This window comes from Etheostoma cragini, chromosome 15 (genome assembly GCF_013103735.1).
Source record: "Etheostoma cragini isolate CJK2018 chromosome 15, CSU_Ecrag_1.0, whole genome shotgun sequence".
Taxonomy (NCBI): Eukaryota; Metazoa; Chordata; class Actinopteri; order Perciformes; family Percidae; genus Etheostoma; species Etheostoma cragini.
The window spans coordinates 11267179-11283167 of record NC_048421.1 but is presented as its reverse complement, the minus strand read 5'-3'; the positions used below and the strand labels follow the sequence as shown (position 1 = coordinate 11283167).

At 38.7% G+C, this 15989-nt stretch overlaps 1 protein-coding gene across 2 annotated transcripts in view; it reads right to left on the bottom strand.

Annotated features, from left to right (window-relative positions):
• Positions 1-1019: 1019 nt before the first annotated feature.
• prkacaa (protein kinase, cAMP-dependent, catalytic, alpha, genome duplicate a) overlaps positions 1020-15989 on the bottom strand; it is a 21757-nt gene continuing 6787 nt past the window's right edge. Inside the window, exons 1-10 of one of the 2 annotated variants that reach the window (XM_034895320.1) lie at positions 14771-15159; positions 11313-11374; positions 10682-10810; positions 9695-9793; positions 9520-9602; positions 9311-9437; positions 9104-9199; positions 8136-8258; positions 5481-5645; positions 1020-4132 (exon numbers count right to left, since the gene is read on the bottom strand). In XM_034895320.1, coding sequence (XP_034751211.1) covers positions 4007-4132; positions 5481-5645; positions 8136-8258; positions 9104-9199; positions 9311-9437; positions 9520-9602; positions 9695-9793; positions 10682-10810; positions 11313-11374; positions 14771-14897 — 1137 coding nt within the window. In that variant the 5' untranslated portion in view covers positions 14898-15159 and the 3' untranslated portion in view covers positions 1020-4006. Of the gene's footprint in view, positions 4133-5480; positions 5646-8135; positions 8259-9103; positions 9200-9310; positions 9438-9519; positions 9603-9694; positions 9794-10681; positions 10811-11312; positions 11375-14770; positions 15160-15989 lie in introns of those variants that run through there. The other variant, XM_034895321.1, reaches the window with a different exon arrangement.

The window sequence follows — 15989 nt, the reverse complement described above, 5'->3', positions numbered from 1 at the left end:
GAAGTAGACAATAAAAGAGGTGATAATAAAATCCAACACGTTAAGAAATCAGTACTGTTTTATTGAATCCAATAAAAAGTGATCGATTTAAACTTTTTCAAAATTGTAATTGAAAACACAATCACAAAAGTTAACAAAAAGGTAAACCAAAACCCTAAATTGGAACAGTCTGTCTCCCAGGCTACATGACACACTATAGAGCTATTCTGTATCAAATTAAGTTTCTGATGCTGCTAAGTTTTATTACCTTAATCTTTGTAAATATAGTATGAATTTAGCTATCAAGCTTACTCTGGGACATTCGATGACTGACCATCGTCTTTTTTAAATGAACAAATACCAATAATTCACAAAATGGAAACCGTGCATCTTTCAATTGTTTATAAAACATACCACTAATTTGTGTAGTATAAAAATTACTGTATTTTTAAAAGTATTTATCCTAATAGTATTTTAATTATGTAGATCTACATTTCATATATCATGGATTGACTTGCTCATTTGTAGCCCTTCAAAGTGTCATTGTTATCAGTTACTTTCATAACTTTTCACTCTTTAATGGTTTTCCATTCTTTGATGGACTGGAATATTAAGATGTCTTTCACTGTATCTTAATTGCTTTCCAATCAATTGGAAGACTCTCTGGGCCCTTCACATATAACTGATGCTGATAAAAGATAATTCTAATAACTAAGTGCACCGAGGGTGGGAATACATTTAGAGAGGGTTGCTGAAAGCTGGCTGGTATTTGATCCCTTTACTGTGACAGGAGGATCACAACGCTGCATTATTCAATCACACCTGCCAGCCTCTTAAAACATTCACAATAACAGACAGGACAGTTATACAAAATGTGTCCCCTCACCTACCAACAAGTATGCTCCTCTGATCCAGCCATGAGCAGCCTGAAGCTGTAAAAAACCTTCCTTGAAATATGTAAAAAAAAAAAAAAAAATGTGACTAGCCTAATTCAGTATGACATTGTGCATGGTGAAGAGAGCTTACACATAACCCAGACATAGTAGTCTTAACAAGTAAAAGTTTATTGGAATGATACATTTTGCAAAATATTACTTTATGTATAGTTTTTTTTAACATACTCATTGTGTTCTAAGGGTATCTGTCAAGTTCTCCAGAGGGTAAGATAGTTAAGACTGTCAAAGGCAAGGATATACAGTATTGTTTCCCAAAAGGTACAATAGACTACACAATCACTGTACCCAGGTCATGAGGAAAGGATTAATGATCTGTTTTTGCTTTTTTGCTTTTTTTTTTTTTTTGAAAATACAACTAGAAAATATGAACGCAAAACATCTCAGATGTAAAAAGTGTTATGTTTGAATGAAGTGTGTGGAAACTTGATGAAAATAGAAGGCAAACAGGAGAAAACTCAAAATTAGCACAGAGCAGTTGATAGTGTTTAGCTGATAGAGGATAATAAAAGACAATTGACAAGAAGTGTTGTATGGGAGACAAACATTTTTAAGCATTGTGATGGCCTCAGTGTCTGAAGTGGATCAAATGGCCATGCCCTCCACCCACCAACTCTGATTTAGTCACTTGTCAGAACATAAATACCAAAGATATTACATGTGCTCTCTTCAAAGGATTACATACGGTCTTTCAAATAGCTAGCACAAATCAATTAAGTAGGAGATTTGAAAGGACGTGGCATGTGCTTCATTATTTGCAAAAGACTGGACAAGTTGGTTGGTGATCCACTGCATTGTTCAACGTGATGCTTTAACAAATCAAAAGGTTGAACAACGTAGGAGACTGTCGGCTGTGGAAAGAATGATTTCTCAACTCAGTTTCAGGTCCAGGAGATGTCTTGCCGTTGGGTTGCTTTACCACATGCAAGAAAACCAAGCTCACCAGTGAAACATGTATTATTAAAAAATACACATTATGTTTCCAAACAGTATTAAACCATCTCCATCGGACCATTCAAGACATTCAAAAAGGTATCCTGTTTGATCTCAATTACAAGAAGAGACTGCGGAAATTGTTACTCAAGCCTACAGAAATCATTTAGAGTTGAAAAACATTCTCAAAAATGTCATGTTACAAGACTTTATGACAAATTGATGCACATCTAACAATTCACAGAAGCTTTTCAGTGAGATGGACAAAGTCTAGCACCTAGGGCCTATGGAGGGGAGGAGGGGTGGGGTTGGGGGTGGGTGGGTGGGTGGGTGAACATCCTTCCATAAACCAAGTGTTCAGTCAACAAACCAGCAGTAAGATTTGGTTTGCGATTGTCTTGCATCCACAGAAATAAACTTTGCAAAAGGGGGATAGCTTTAGGATAGCTTCCTTAGTTTAATTTGTTACATAGAAAGCTGGAAAACGGAAAGAAAACACTCCAATCTCAACAGTCCCAAAAATTTGATTGGACTGCAAATCTATCTGAAGGTATTACATGTACTGTATATACAAGAGAAAATGGGAAGGAAAAACAAAAATAATTATCAAAGTGAAGCATAAGTTCAGTGACAATTATCAGCAAACTTTTTCCCTACAACTGAATATTGAACAAAGCCCAGAAGAACTTTCGGACACATTGAACTGAGTCTTGTTCCATCTTCAAAATAGAGCAGCCGAGAGTCCATTTTAATAGTTAAGCATGTTATCCACAATTTCATGTACCTCAGCACAAATAAAGCATAATGCTCTGCCATCTTTCTTTAAAAGTGATATTGTACAAAAATAACATGCACATTTTGCTGAAACGTTTTGCTACTTTTTTAGCGTATTAAAATCCACCACCGTCATAGTTACATACAGAAAACTTTGCAATGTTCTCAATTTGCAAATTTGGCAGAATTTATATTTGTTTATTTATGAAATCTTAATTTCAGTTTCACAGCTATGAGACAATGTTGAAATAGATGGAGATTATATATACATACATACATACATACATACATACATATATATATATATACATATATATATATAATATCTCCATCCTATCTCAATATACATGTATAAATGTACTATGAATTAAATAAACAATAGTCAGGAGTGTGACCACAATGTTAGTTGCTGAGAGACCACAGCTTTTTAACCCACCCTTGAGCACTAAATAACACACAAGCACAGAGATTGACATAAAAAGGACAACATGATCACCAATAGGATTCTTAAAATGCTCTAATAAATTCAGCTAAGAGAAAGACAGACTTAAATGCAAACCCCATGATTACCATTTCTCACAGATCCCCAAAAAGAGTAAGACCTAGATGAAGTTTACTGTGATAAATCATTTTTACTCTGATCGAAGAGGTCACCACTGCTTTAACTGCAAGCAGTGAGTGCATCATCTACCCAATAATCATGCCACATTTAGCAGACAAAGGTAGGCGCAGAAAGTTTTCAAGCTTTAAACCAAATGGAAACAAAGGGTTGATGCCACCATAGCCAAAGCTCTGCACCAATGCTTTCGACACAGTTTTCCAACCAGTTGGCATTGTGATAGGCACATCTGTTGGACTTGGTATTGCTTGGACAGATTCAGGATGAAGAGATGGAAGGGAAACCAGGGTGACAAGATACAACAATCACTCTTTGACAAGCTTTTGGAGAGGGCCCATTCAAAAAAAAAATAAAGAAAAAAATAAAGGAGCCTAGCAGATTCAGTACCTTAACAGAAAACCAATGCCTCAACCTGCTGACTAAAAACATGTCATTACACTATTAGAAAGATACAAGTATAGCTGGACAGCCACAACCTATGCCTGATCTCCTCGAGCCCCTGTCACAAACACAAGAGGGATAAATAAAATGAATAGGTAACAGTTGAGAAACAATCAGAAAAGGCAACACTGCTGGTTCTGTTGGATCTTTCTTCACTTTGCCTACCTTTCCGTTGGGGAGGTTTTACATTGTTGTCGTCATTACAAATAAGCAAGTTAGCAGTCCACCCTAGCGCTTCCTTCCTTCCGACCCCCTTTTACTTTCTAAAACCCTGTCTCTCTCTCTCTCCACTACTCATGGTTGGAATCTAGAACTCAGAAAACTCCTTTGCACACTTCTCTGTGAAGGAGACTCGGATTTCCTCTTCCTCGTAGTCATCAAAGTTGCTTGTGTCACCAGGGCCTTTGCACTTAGGAATAAAGGGAGCTTCCACCTGGAACACAGGAGAACCAAATCATCAGAATGTTGCAGTGTTGTCTAATAGAAAGAACCACAGCCATGGCAGGGACAATAAACTACTGGATGACATTGGAATAGGCCTCAGGAGATAAACAGACAATTAAAAACAAATTTATATTCATTTATAGCTGCACACAGTAACTTAAAAAACGATTGAAATGCCTTATGCAATCAAGAAAGCATGCTTGAAAGACACATCACAGGACTAATTTTGTCATTTTTTTTAGGTTGGTGGAAAATCGATACTACATAGTATTGCAATATTTCCGTGGAATCACTGTAACAATAACCAGACTGCAGGTATTGCACATGAGAATTTACATTTTTTTTGTAATAGAATAATTAAACCAATTGCTTTTTCAGTCCACTAGATGGTGCAGTTGTTTTTTTTCTAGTAAGAAATGTATCTTTTTAGATCAAACGGATAATTAAACAAGATTAAAAAAATGACAAAGGTTTCCTTTAGGGACAGGATGTTAAGTTGGAAAAAAGGAAATATATTTCAATATATTACAGAATATTGCAATTCTTTGCAATCGTTTAAAACGTCAATAATATCGTACTGTGGCATAAGTTTTCCGATAAAATTGTATACTGGGGCCTCTGGTGATTTCTACCAGTTGGTAGTTTCCTAGATTTCCCAGGATGAATTTCAAATGTAGGAAAAAAACGAACTTGTTGAACGCATGTTCTCATAGTGTTTATTCTGTGTGTTGTTTATAGTGTGTTGTTATCAACATTTAATGTTTGCACACTGTCAGCACTCACTACATGCCTGACTGCCCTGGTGGTGGGGGGGTGGGGGGGTCCCTCTCTGTGCAGCATTTTCCCAACTTCCCCTGCTGAGCCCAAGGTCAGTACAGGGGCATTTCAACATGCTCCTTTTTTAGTATGTTACATTTGTAAAACCCTTTGAAAACTGTGACTGAGACTTCATTTAAATAAACCTAAGTTTATGTGGACCTAAAAATGTGGTTCTGTTTGTATACATATTGTAATGTCAAATGGACTTTAGTTATGCTGCTGTAATCCTACTGAATCAGCTTTTATGTTAAAAAAAAAGAAAAAAACTGGAACACTTGTTTTGTCTGTTTCAGACATTTTCCCATTAGTCTCCAATGTAATATTGCCTGTGCAGAGGAAGCTCAGATGGTGTGAAATTACCCGTAGCCACAGATGTAGACTAAAGACCCTTCCACTGACCAAATGCTCATTAAAGCCATCTTCCTTTGTCAGCACCACTTTTCTTCTGTTCCGATTTCAAAATGGGAGGTGGGCTCTGTTTGTACACATTCTTACTGTACAAAGGCTGGCCCTCTCACCTTCCTCTGGTAGATGGCAATCCAATCAGTGGTGGCAAACCACTTGTGGCCCTTGATATCGTTGACTCCATTCCTGAGGTTTCCAAAGCGCTTGGTCAGGTCCACCTGGAGCAAATTTCTCAACAGATCCTTCAGGTCTGAGCTGAAGTGGGAGGGAAAGCGAACCTGCAAACAGTAAGAGCAGCGTCAAAGTGTGTTCTCAACCGCAGCGTTTTATACATCATGCTATTGTTTTTAAATACACGGCAGGACCCTGACCTACACCTTAATTTAAGTGCAAGCCTATGAGTGGTGCATTGTGCTTTCCACAGGGTTGCTTACCATTAGTAGCTTATGCTTTTCTCACCACTTGAGTTACGACCACGCACAAAAGCCAGAGATGACAGTCAATTGGGAGATGCTAAAAAGGACCTACCTAGCATTAACTGATACAATGTTCAACTTCACCGAGGACACTTGTTAGCTCCAATGAACACTAACTTATACGAGGAATGCTGTATGGCTGATTCATACCATTCACTGTCTGACAAATGACTTGCCAGAATGTAAAATCTGGAAGGCATTGGTGTACGTACCTAATAAACTGTGAAACAAATCTGTGACTCTGTGTTGCTGTACATGTGCTGTCTGTTCACATGCTACATGTGTGCAGTAATTGTTATGTCAATGTCCCCCAAGACAAACACCCAGGTACTTTATAAATTAAAATAATCTTAATTAGAAATGGATAGACCTTAATCGTACCATGTTTTCTATCCTTACTGGAATTATATCTTCTTAAAATAAAACATTTTTACAAAAAACAAACCAAAAGTAAAATTTTTAAATTTAAATGTCTCTTTCTAAGGGGCAAGATAATGGAAGGAAACCAATGTTACATGACTGCGTTATCTAAGCTATGATTTATGATATATATTTTATGCCACTTTTATTTAGTATAAACACATTTATTTTATTTTTCACAATTTTAATTTAACCATTTATTTCCTCTATCTTTTGAAATTTGTTCATTTCGCTTTTCATGCTGTTACAATCTCAAGATACAATCCTATTTCATCTGCTTTATTTCTGTAAATTTACATGGATATCATTTTTAGGGGTGTAAAGTGTCACCGATATGAATCGGTATCCGGTTGTATTATCACAGATACGATTATGATCAACAGATCATATGATATGATAAACAGATCCCTGGTTCCATCTACGTGGACCAAGATTTGGCAGATGGCCCGGTTCCAATGTTACGAATCTGTTAAATGAAGCTTTGCTGTCAATCCAAGGAAGTTACTGTGATGTGTGTAACGCTGTTGAAAGAGACGACTGTATGTTTATGTTTGATGGAGACAAAAGCCTCACCATTTGTGTGATGAAGGACTTTGTCATTCATGTTTGGGAGGCAAGGATCAGCCAATTAGCGATGTGCCGACTGTGAGGTTTTGTTTATTGAGTTAGGGATGAGAGGAATACATTGTGGATATCGTAAATTGTACTGGCTGCGGTCTGTGAGTCAACCATCCATGTGTGTGTGTTCATAAACATATGAGTAGACTGGTATACATATACAATATATAGATGTGTGTTAGGTTTATATTAGTTTCATATGTTCCTAGATGTTCAGTTACATTTGCATGAAAGTCAGCTTGTCGCGTGCCAATGTTCATTATTATTATTGTGCTCACATGTACTCGTGTAATACTGTACGTGATAAAGGAGTGCTCACATGGCTGGGTAACATGGACCTATGTTTGAGTCAATGTCTCTAAGATTACAGCAGCAAGGAGGCGGTGTCATTTAATATTGAGCTGATGCGTTTGTTATTTGGTTACACATGGCTAGCAAATTACGTTCAAGTTAAACTGTAAGCATGTCCTAGCTTTGCTATTCCCTGGTGCTTTTACAAAACATATTTTTTTGAAGGTAGGCAACACTTCTTTTATAGACTTTGCTTATTTAAAATGTATTTGGGAAATTAATGTGTTTACATGAAATTATATTTAGTGATTCTGATTGAATCGTACCTCATCGAATCGTTTCAACGTCAAATTGAATAGAATTGTTCCATAATAAAACCAGAAACCTCACTAGTGTGTAAATTGAGTGATCTGAAGGTTTAAAAAAAAAGGTATTTGAGAATGTTATTTACAACTAAATAAATATATGTTTTCTTAGGGAGAATTCACTTAATACAAAGCAAGCAAAGGATTTTTTGTTGGAGAATTAACCTTTAACTTCTACACTTTGGGGCGCCTGGATAGCTCAGTTGGTAGAGCGGGCGCCCAGATATAGAGGTTTACTCCTCAATGCAGCGGGCCCTTGTTCGACTCCAACCTGCGGCAAGTCATCCCCCCCCCCCCTTACAGTTCTTCAGCTGTCCTGTCAAAGTTCTAAAAATGCCTAAAAACATACAAAATAACATATACGATATACACAACCACCACAGTCCTCTTTATATAATTAACGGTGATGTAACATCACTGATAAACTGTTTTCACACTTCAGGATACATCAATGGTATGAATTATGGACATTTATTCATTTTAGTTGACACACCACTGCCTCTGTTAACGGACATTGCCCTGTGTTGTGCTGGGACAATCAAATTACTTACAACAACAACAAAAAAGGATTATATAGGTAGGCCATCCCTGAACTCACCTTCCCTGATACAATCTTCTCGTAAATCTGAATAGGCTGGTCAGCAAAGAAGGGGGGGTAACCAGCAGCCATCTCATATATCAGCACTCCCAGAGCCCACCAGTCCACTGCTTTATTGTAACCCTGGACAACACAGGAAATAAAGGGCGGTCAGATATGAACTCAAACAAAAACTCCCCCTAATTAGAGTGTTAACAATAAACAGTAAATTGTACCGCAGTCCAGAAGTTGATGTTGACAATGAAGTGTTTTCCTAAATGAATTCCCATGTTAAATGAAACGATGAATAAAGGCTTCATTTTGAACGTGTAAAAAAATAATAGAATGAATGCCAAAAAAACAAAAACCCATTTCAACATGTCCAAAAACTGTTCCTTGCAAGTTTGGGGCTCCATTTCTGCTAACGGCGATGGAGATTTGGTCAGAAGTAGTGGTTTCCTCAATGCTGAGAAATACAGGCAGATACTTATCCATCATGCAATACCATCAGGGAGGCATTTAATTGGCCGTAAATTTATTCTGCAGCAGGACCACATACAGCCAAGGTCCTTAAAAACTATCTTCAGCGTTAAGATGAACAAGAAGTCCTGGAAGTGATGGCATGACCCCCACAGAGCCCTGATCTCAACATCGAGTGTGTCTGGGATCACATGAAGAGACAGAAGGATTTGAGGAAGCCTACACCCACAGAAGATCTGTGCTTAGTTCTCCAAGATATTTGGAACAACCTACCAGCCAGAGTTCCTTTAAAAACTGTGCTAGTGTACCTAGAAAAACTGATGCTGTCTTAAAGGCAAAGGGTGATCACACCACATATTGATTTGATTTAGATTCCTCTTCTGTTCATTCACTGCATTTTGTTAATTGATGAAAATAAACTTTTAACACTTCCATTTATGAAAGGGTTCTTAGTTTACAGCATTTTGTCTCACACACACGCACGCACGCACGCACAGCTGGGCACTTACCTTACTAAGGATGATCTCTGGTGCCAGGTACTCAGGGGTCCCACAAAGTGTCCAGGTTCGGCCCTTCACCCTTTTTGCAAATCCAAAATCTGTTACCTGAGGAACAGAGAATACAGCTCTGAGAAATGAGCACACACTTGCAAGAGCAGAGAGACCAATGAAACCTAATTATGGTCGATGTCTAATAAAACAAACATGCATCCTTGCCTGTATGTAACCTTGCTGGTCAATGAGCAGGTTCTCTGGCTTAAGATCTCGGTAGATGAGATCCAGCGAGTGAAGGTATTCGAAGGTCAGTACAATCTGGGCTGCGTAGAAGCGGGCGTGTGGTTCACTGCAAAACAGATCAGGCACAATACTTAAAGTCAACCAGTGGTGAATGGAAATATTTACGAGCTACCTAAAAGTTAACTCACCTGAATCTACCGATTCTCCTTAAGTGTGAGAACATTTCGCCGCCGGGTACATACTCCATTATCATATACAGATTACTGTAGTCCTGTAGGGCGATGAGCAAAGTCTTACTTTGACAAGCAAAACACATACACAAATTAGGTAAACATGCTTAGAGAGGAACTATTTAATGCACACCTTAAAAGAGTGCTCCAGTCGCACCAGAAAGGGAAAGCTCACAGCTTGCAGGATACGTTTCTCATTCAATGTGTGTTCAATCTGCTTCAGCTTCACCACCTAGAAGGTATCAGGATGGAGGCTTATTTCAGGCAAAATATGGTGTCAAAATGGCTCATCACACATCATTATAGACAAATGCAAAATCAAAAACAAAGAGGCTCACTACTTGTGCCAATAGTCTTTTGTTATTCTTAGTATTTCCATTAATTCCATGACTTAATGTTTTAAGTCAGACATGATCGTAACATCCACATGTCGTGAAGCCGGGAACTCTTTCAGTGAAAGACCCCTTCTACCCCACTACAACTCAGAGTCAAGTATTTAAGAGTAAGTATTGTTTTATTCCAGTATTTATTATATAACTTTAGTTACTTTGCAGATTCAGATTAATAATACAAATTATGAATAAATGATGCTGTAATAAATTGGATAAAGATGACACTTTGTTGATTTCGTGGTGAAATTCACAAGCTACCTGCCAAGTCTTACTTCTGTGGTTACTTTGGTGAAAATACCTTAATAGTAATGCAAAAGGAGTGGAAAGCATTACAATTTAGAGACAGTAATAATTGAATATAACTAATGACAGTAACTATTAACCTCTAATGCATTACATTTTGGAACTTGCCCAACACTGGTGATGAACTACATGTTGTAAGATCAGAAGGTTAAATAAATATACTATTCTCCCACAAACTTCTGACTATAGTTGTGTTCAGTTCCAGGATGTATACTTGTTAACACGTATGGATTATTCCTGGCTCTCTGGTTTAAAGTTTAAAAAGGAAAATGCTCATTAGAACACTCATTAAGACTTTTACTTACAAATACATTTTCTACAAAAGAGACATTATAATCCTCTCCAATACAAGCTGGAACATCCTAGCCAAACATTTATTTACCAAGTAGTATTTCTCCTAAAAGCCATGTCCATAAGTACTGTACCTTCTGTTTGTCAAGTATTTTCATGGCAAAATGCTGGCCCGAATCTTTGTGTTTAACCAGCATGACTCGACCAAACGAACCAGTGCCTAAGGTCTTCAAACGCTCAAAGTGGTCCAATGCTGCAGTTTGCTGAGGGGGAAAAAAAAGGTGGTCAGTAAGAGAAAAGGGTGAACAACAACTTACCTGCAACATACCACAAACAAGCCCTACTTTAGTTTTTCCTGAATAATACCTTTAAGGAAGTGTGTCAATAACGAGTATTTATAAAATAATTTCTATTGTTTTGATGTGAATTAGATATGTTGGAATTTATTTATTGAGTCTACATTAGAGGTGCTCTCATTCTAAAAAAATAAAATGAAAAAGTGGTGTTTAACATTAGCCCAGCAGAGGGTGCACTGCTCCTTAAATAGATAGGACTACATTTGTTAATGGGCAGGACGATTAACATGAGTCTGCCTAAGAGTGAACAAGTATGTGGAAAGAAAACATGAAGGTGTCTAACACAAAACTAAAGACATTATGAGCAAAAGGTACCATAACACTGCAAAAATAATAAGAATGACTAAATAATAGCAGCAATGAATGATGATTACACAGAGAGACAAGTCATGCTCGGTCACTCTCCTACCTGGGCCGGATTCTCCCATTTCTTCAGGAAATCTTCTTTGGCTTTGGCAAGAAACTCCTTCACTGTAATTACAAACAAAGTGCATATTCATTAGAGAGAATTTCCCTGTCTTCATGGGTCAAGACGTATAGGATTTTGTATAATAATAGGTTACCATACCTAATCACCAAGACCCAGAGAAGAGCACAATACTGCATGAAACAGGTTTAAGTGACCAGCTCATGAAAGTCTGCTCAACTGAGACTCGCTACTTTCTTTGTTATTGGGTCCCAAACAATTGCTTTTACCCCAATCATGAAAGTGTTTAAGATAAATGGTTAGTAATTTTAGCGGAATTTGAGAGTTAAATTAATGCTAACATTTGGGATAATCTAAAAGGATACTGCTTAAGCTAATAATACACCAGTTTACCAATAGCTTAGAACACATCACTACAAATGTATTTATAGTCCAAAAAAGTACTAGTTCGTGTTTAGGTGTTATTATACCACACCTAAATCATAACATGTGCAGGTAATTGCTTTTGGAAGCCACACAATAAAAAATGATTAGAGATCACCTTTTTTTAAATCCAGGTGTGACAAGTAAAGGTTAAATACACCTGTAACTGCTGTTACAGCTGTATTTTTCTTGCAAAAACCATGATGAATAGAGATAAAAGGACATTCAAAACCAATTCATGACAAGCTCACTTTAAAGTACCAACCGTGGGGGGGCTGGATAGCTCAGTTGGTAGAGCGGGCGCCCACATTTAGAAGTTTACTCCTCGGCGCAGCGGGCCAAGGGTCGACTCCGACCTGCGGCCCTTTGCTGCATGTCATTCCCCCTCTCTCCCCCCTTTAATCTCTTCTGCTGTCCTATCAAAATACAGGCTGAAAATGCTCCTAAAAAAAGTAACAACCAGGGGAAGAATACAAAAGAACTCCAAGGCACCCTCCGAGTACAGCAAGCTCAATCATTTAAAAAAATAGATTAAGTATGACACAGCTGGAAAATCTGTGCCACTGTAAGACCGGTACTAGTGATGAACAACAGTTAACCGGGAGCTTCACAAGCAACAGCTTTATGGTAGAGTGGCAAAGAGAAAGCCACACATGTCATATCTCAGATAGTGTTTGCCAGAAGGCATGTGGGAGAGTCTGGGAAAAGTGGGAAAAGGTTATATGGTCATATTAATGCAAATTTGCCCTTCTAACAATCACACTAAATGCTATGTTCAGCGGGCCAAACACTGGACATCACCTCATCATCCCCAATATGACTTATGGTGTTGCCAGCATTGGATGTGGGAATGTTTCTCTGCAGCAGGACCCGGAAGGCTCATGAAAACACAGGAGTAAAACGAAAGCAGCAAAACAACATCCCAAAACCAGCCAATATTGTGTCGCAAAACACAAGAACGCCTAACGTTGAAACGATTTGGTGCAATTCGATACAATTCAAACAGACAGACACACTTAATATTTGTTCATTAAACATTTATTTTCCATGTAAATTAAAATAAGCCAATTCTATTAAAAAAAATAGAAAAAACGTTGCCTACCTTCAAAGAAAGACTAAAAGGGGCCGAGTCAGAGTCAAAACCTCCATCTTATCTGGAGTCTGAGACAGGACTCTGCTGATGATTCATGGTGCCCAGTTACCTTGCACAGCATCTGTATTCTTGTGTTATCACATGTTCACGCAAAGAATCTCTGGATCACGTATCACTCGAATATCCATCTTGCCAGGCTACCACCTGAGGCGTTTGTGTCTGAACTCCCAGCTTTCCTGCACCAATCAGCATCCGGTAAGGATGCTACAGGCAGCTACGTGCGCGATATACGTGTGACACGGTCACAACTGTTTGGGCAAAACAGCAGTGGTGGACATGATAGATAGATGACTCAAAGCCATCACCTGCCAGGTATGGTTTTAAAGTTCCTGCCCTTTCCCCAAAAAGTTTCCAATGAGAGCATTTCTCTGCAGCAGTTTTGGGTTGGCGCATCACATTAGGAGACCATACAGATATGCACACCGAGTAACCGGACACTCCAAATTGATTTCTATTGGCAAAGTATTTTGAGAAAAACATGTTATAAACTATCTTCAATTTTATCTTTCTTTTCTTCCAACGTGGACCCTTAGACTAAAGTCGGGGGTTCTCCAATATGCCACCGTGGTGGAAAAATAAATTGATCTGGAATAATAAATTGATCCTATGCCAAGAGTGCAGTCGAACGTGAGACTGCAAGGCCTTTAGAAGTCCCTACATCTGGTTATTGTGAACAGTTTATGACATGGCAATGAAAAAAAAAAATACACATACAACACTGTGCATATACACACATTCATGCCACTCTTATACACCAACAGACTTAGGTCTGTGGAAAGAGTTTGACAGCTTGGCACACAATGTTATATGCAGCCATACATTTTTCTTGCTGTTATCTTTATGGGGCTAATCACAGTGCTCTGTGGGAACATGTAGAAAACCAGTCCTTCCTCATTCCTCCTTACTTTCTATGTACTAGTTTTGTGGACACTAGCTGCCCTAGCAGGTGAGGGAGGACAGCTTTTTCTACCGTTAGCCTGGGACACACAATGGTTGAGGTTGTAATAGCACATCTTTTGACAAAAAGACAATAGTTTAAAATGTGTCTTTATTTACGTCAAGAAACATAAATCCAATAGCATAAAAAGGAACGCTTTACATTTGGTGCTAAACATTTTGGACACAAGATTTCATAAATATAGGACTAAGTTCAAAAGTAGAAATAATGGATAATTACATCAATACTAAAAAGCTATTCAGGATAATGTAGAATGTCCATCTGCCTAGATCGCCAAGTCAATGCAAAAACAAAAGCCAAGGTCACAGTTTAAATAAAGCCAGTCTGCTGTCAATAGTGAAAGTGCATAGTAACTTATGTAATCACTAACTAGATAGTTCAATTAATGGACTTTTAAACATTTTATGTTTAAAATATAAACCTTATAAATAGCAACAATCTACATAGATATTTCTCTCTCTCGCTCTCATGCGATTTCCTGCAAATTCTCCTAAGACCAGCAGCTGCAACAAAGGATGGGAGAAAGCCAGCAAAAACGGCAAAGACCAAAGTTCGCATAAACATGTCGAGAGCACAGTTGCTCTCACAGAGAGCACTGGAGGCAGACTGGTCAACAGGGAGAATATATTTCCTGTGAAAGTTGCTCAACTTCCACTTCCAACCAGAAAGAGCCACAAATAGGATATTCCTGTCATAACTTGGGAGCTGCTCAGAGAAAAGACGTGGGCGCTGCTGCTGCACAAGTAGCTGGGAGCTAAATAGCCAAATCAACAGCTGTCTGAGGAATTCTCTTGATTTGAGTCTCTCTTTCTGTTCTGAGGCCTGGCTGCCATTACCATCATGGTTATTACTGGTGATAACGTAAGGCTTAACACCTCAACTCTCCTGTAACCCCAAATTCCTTACCATCAGGGATGACTATGGGTGCCTCTGGTGCTGCAGCAGCATCTGCGGAGCGCGACCCTGATTCACTTGAGCGTGATGATGACTCCTTCTTTCCTGCATGCCTTCTGGAGCTCTTCCTGTCACACATTAGCCCTGCAAAGTCTCCCCTCTTCTGCTTCCTTGGCCTCTTCCTCACAGTCACTAATTCATGACCTATCCTCCCCCTCTGAGAGCACTGTGGTCAGATCCACAGAAACCATTCAAGTGTCCTTGCCAGTAGGATGTCTTCAGTCTCTCCTGTGACTGTCACTTTGCCGGGAACCAAGATCAGAAAGTAGCATCCACATCAAATGTGCTGTCAAACAACACGGAGACCAGTTGCTCCCGTTACACTCACACAGATCAATTGGACCCTTGCTTTGGTTTGTATCAATATTTATTCTGTACGCAAAGTACTCTCTGCCTTTCCCTCCCATGTGCGCACACACACACGCACATGGGGTGGGGGGGGGGGGGGGGGGGGGGGGGGGGGAGGAGGGGCATAAAATACTAGCTGGTATATTTATCTAACCGGGAGACGTGGTTGTATGGAAAACTAGGTTTACAGTGGGGCTCTACAGTTTGGGCACCCCAGGTAAAAATTTGTATTAATGTGCATAAAGAAGATAAGAAAAGATCTCTAAAAAGGCATGACATGACAGATTAGACATTCGTATAATATGCCACAAAAAGTTAGGTTTTATTTCCATCATTTACACTTTCAAAATAACAAAACAAAAACAATGGCGTGTGCAAAAGTTTGGGCGCCCCATAGAGTTAATACCGTGTACTGCCCCGTTTGAAAGGGTCAGCTTGTAAACACTCCTTGTAGCCAGCCAAGAGTCTTTTGATTCTTGTTTGAGGTATCTTCACCCATTCTTCCTTCAAAAAATCTTCCAGTTCTTTGAGATTTCTGGGCTGCCTGTCAGTCACTGCTCTTTTAAGGTCAATCCATAGATTTTCAATTATGTAATAACTGCAATATAACAATATAATAGTATTTATAACCCCAATATAACCCCAAACCATGATTGATCCCCCATGCTTAACAGTTGGACAGAGGTTCTTTTCAATAAATTCTGCCCTTTCTTCTCCAAACTTACCTTTATTCATTCCGCCCAAAAAGTTCTATTTTAACCTCATCGGTCCACAGAACTTGTTCCCACAATGCATCAGGCTTGTCTATATGTTCATTTGCAAA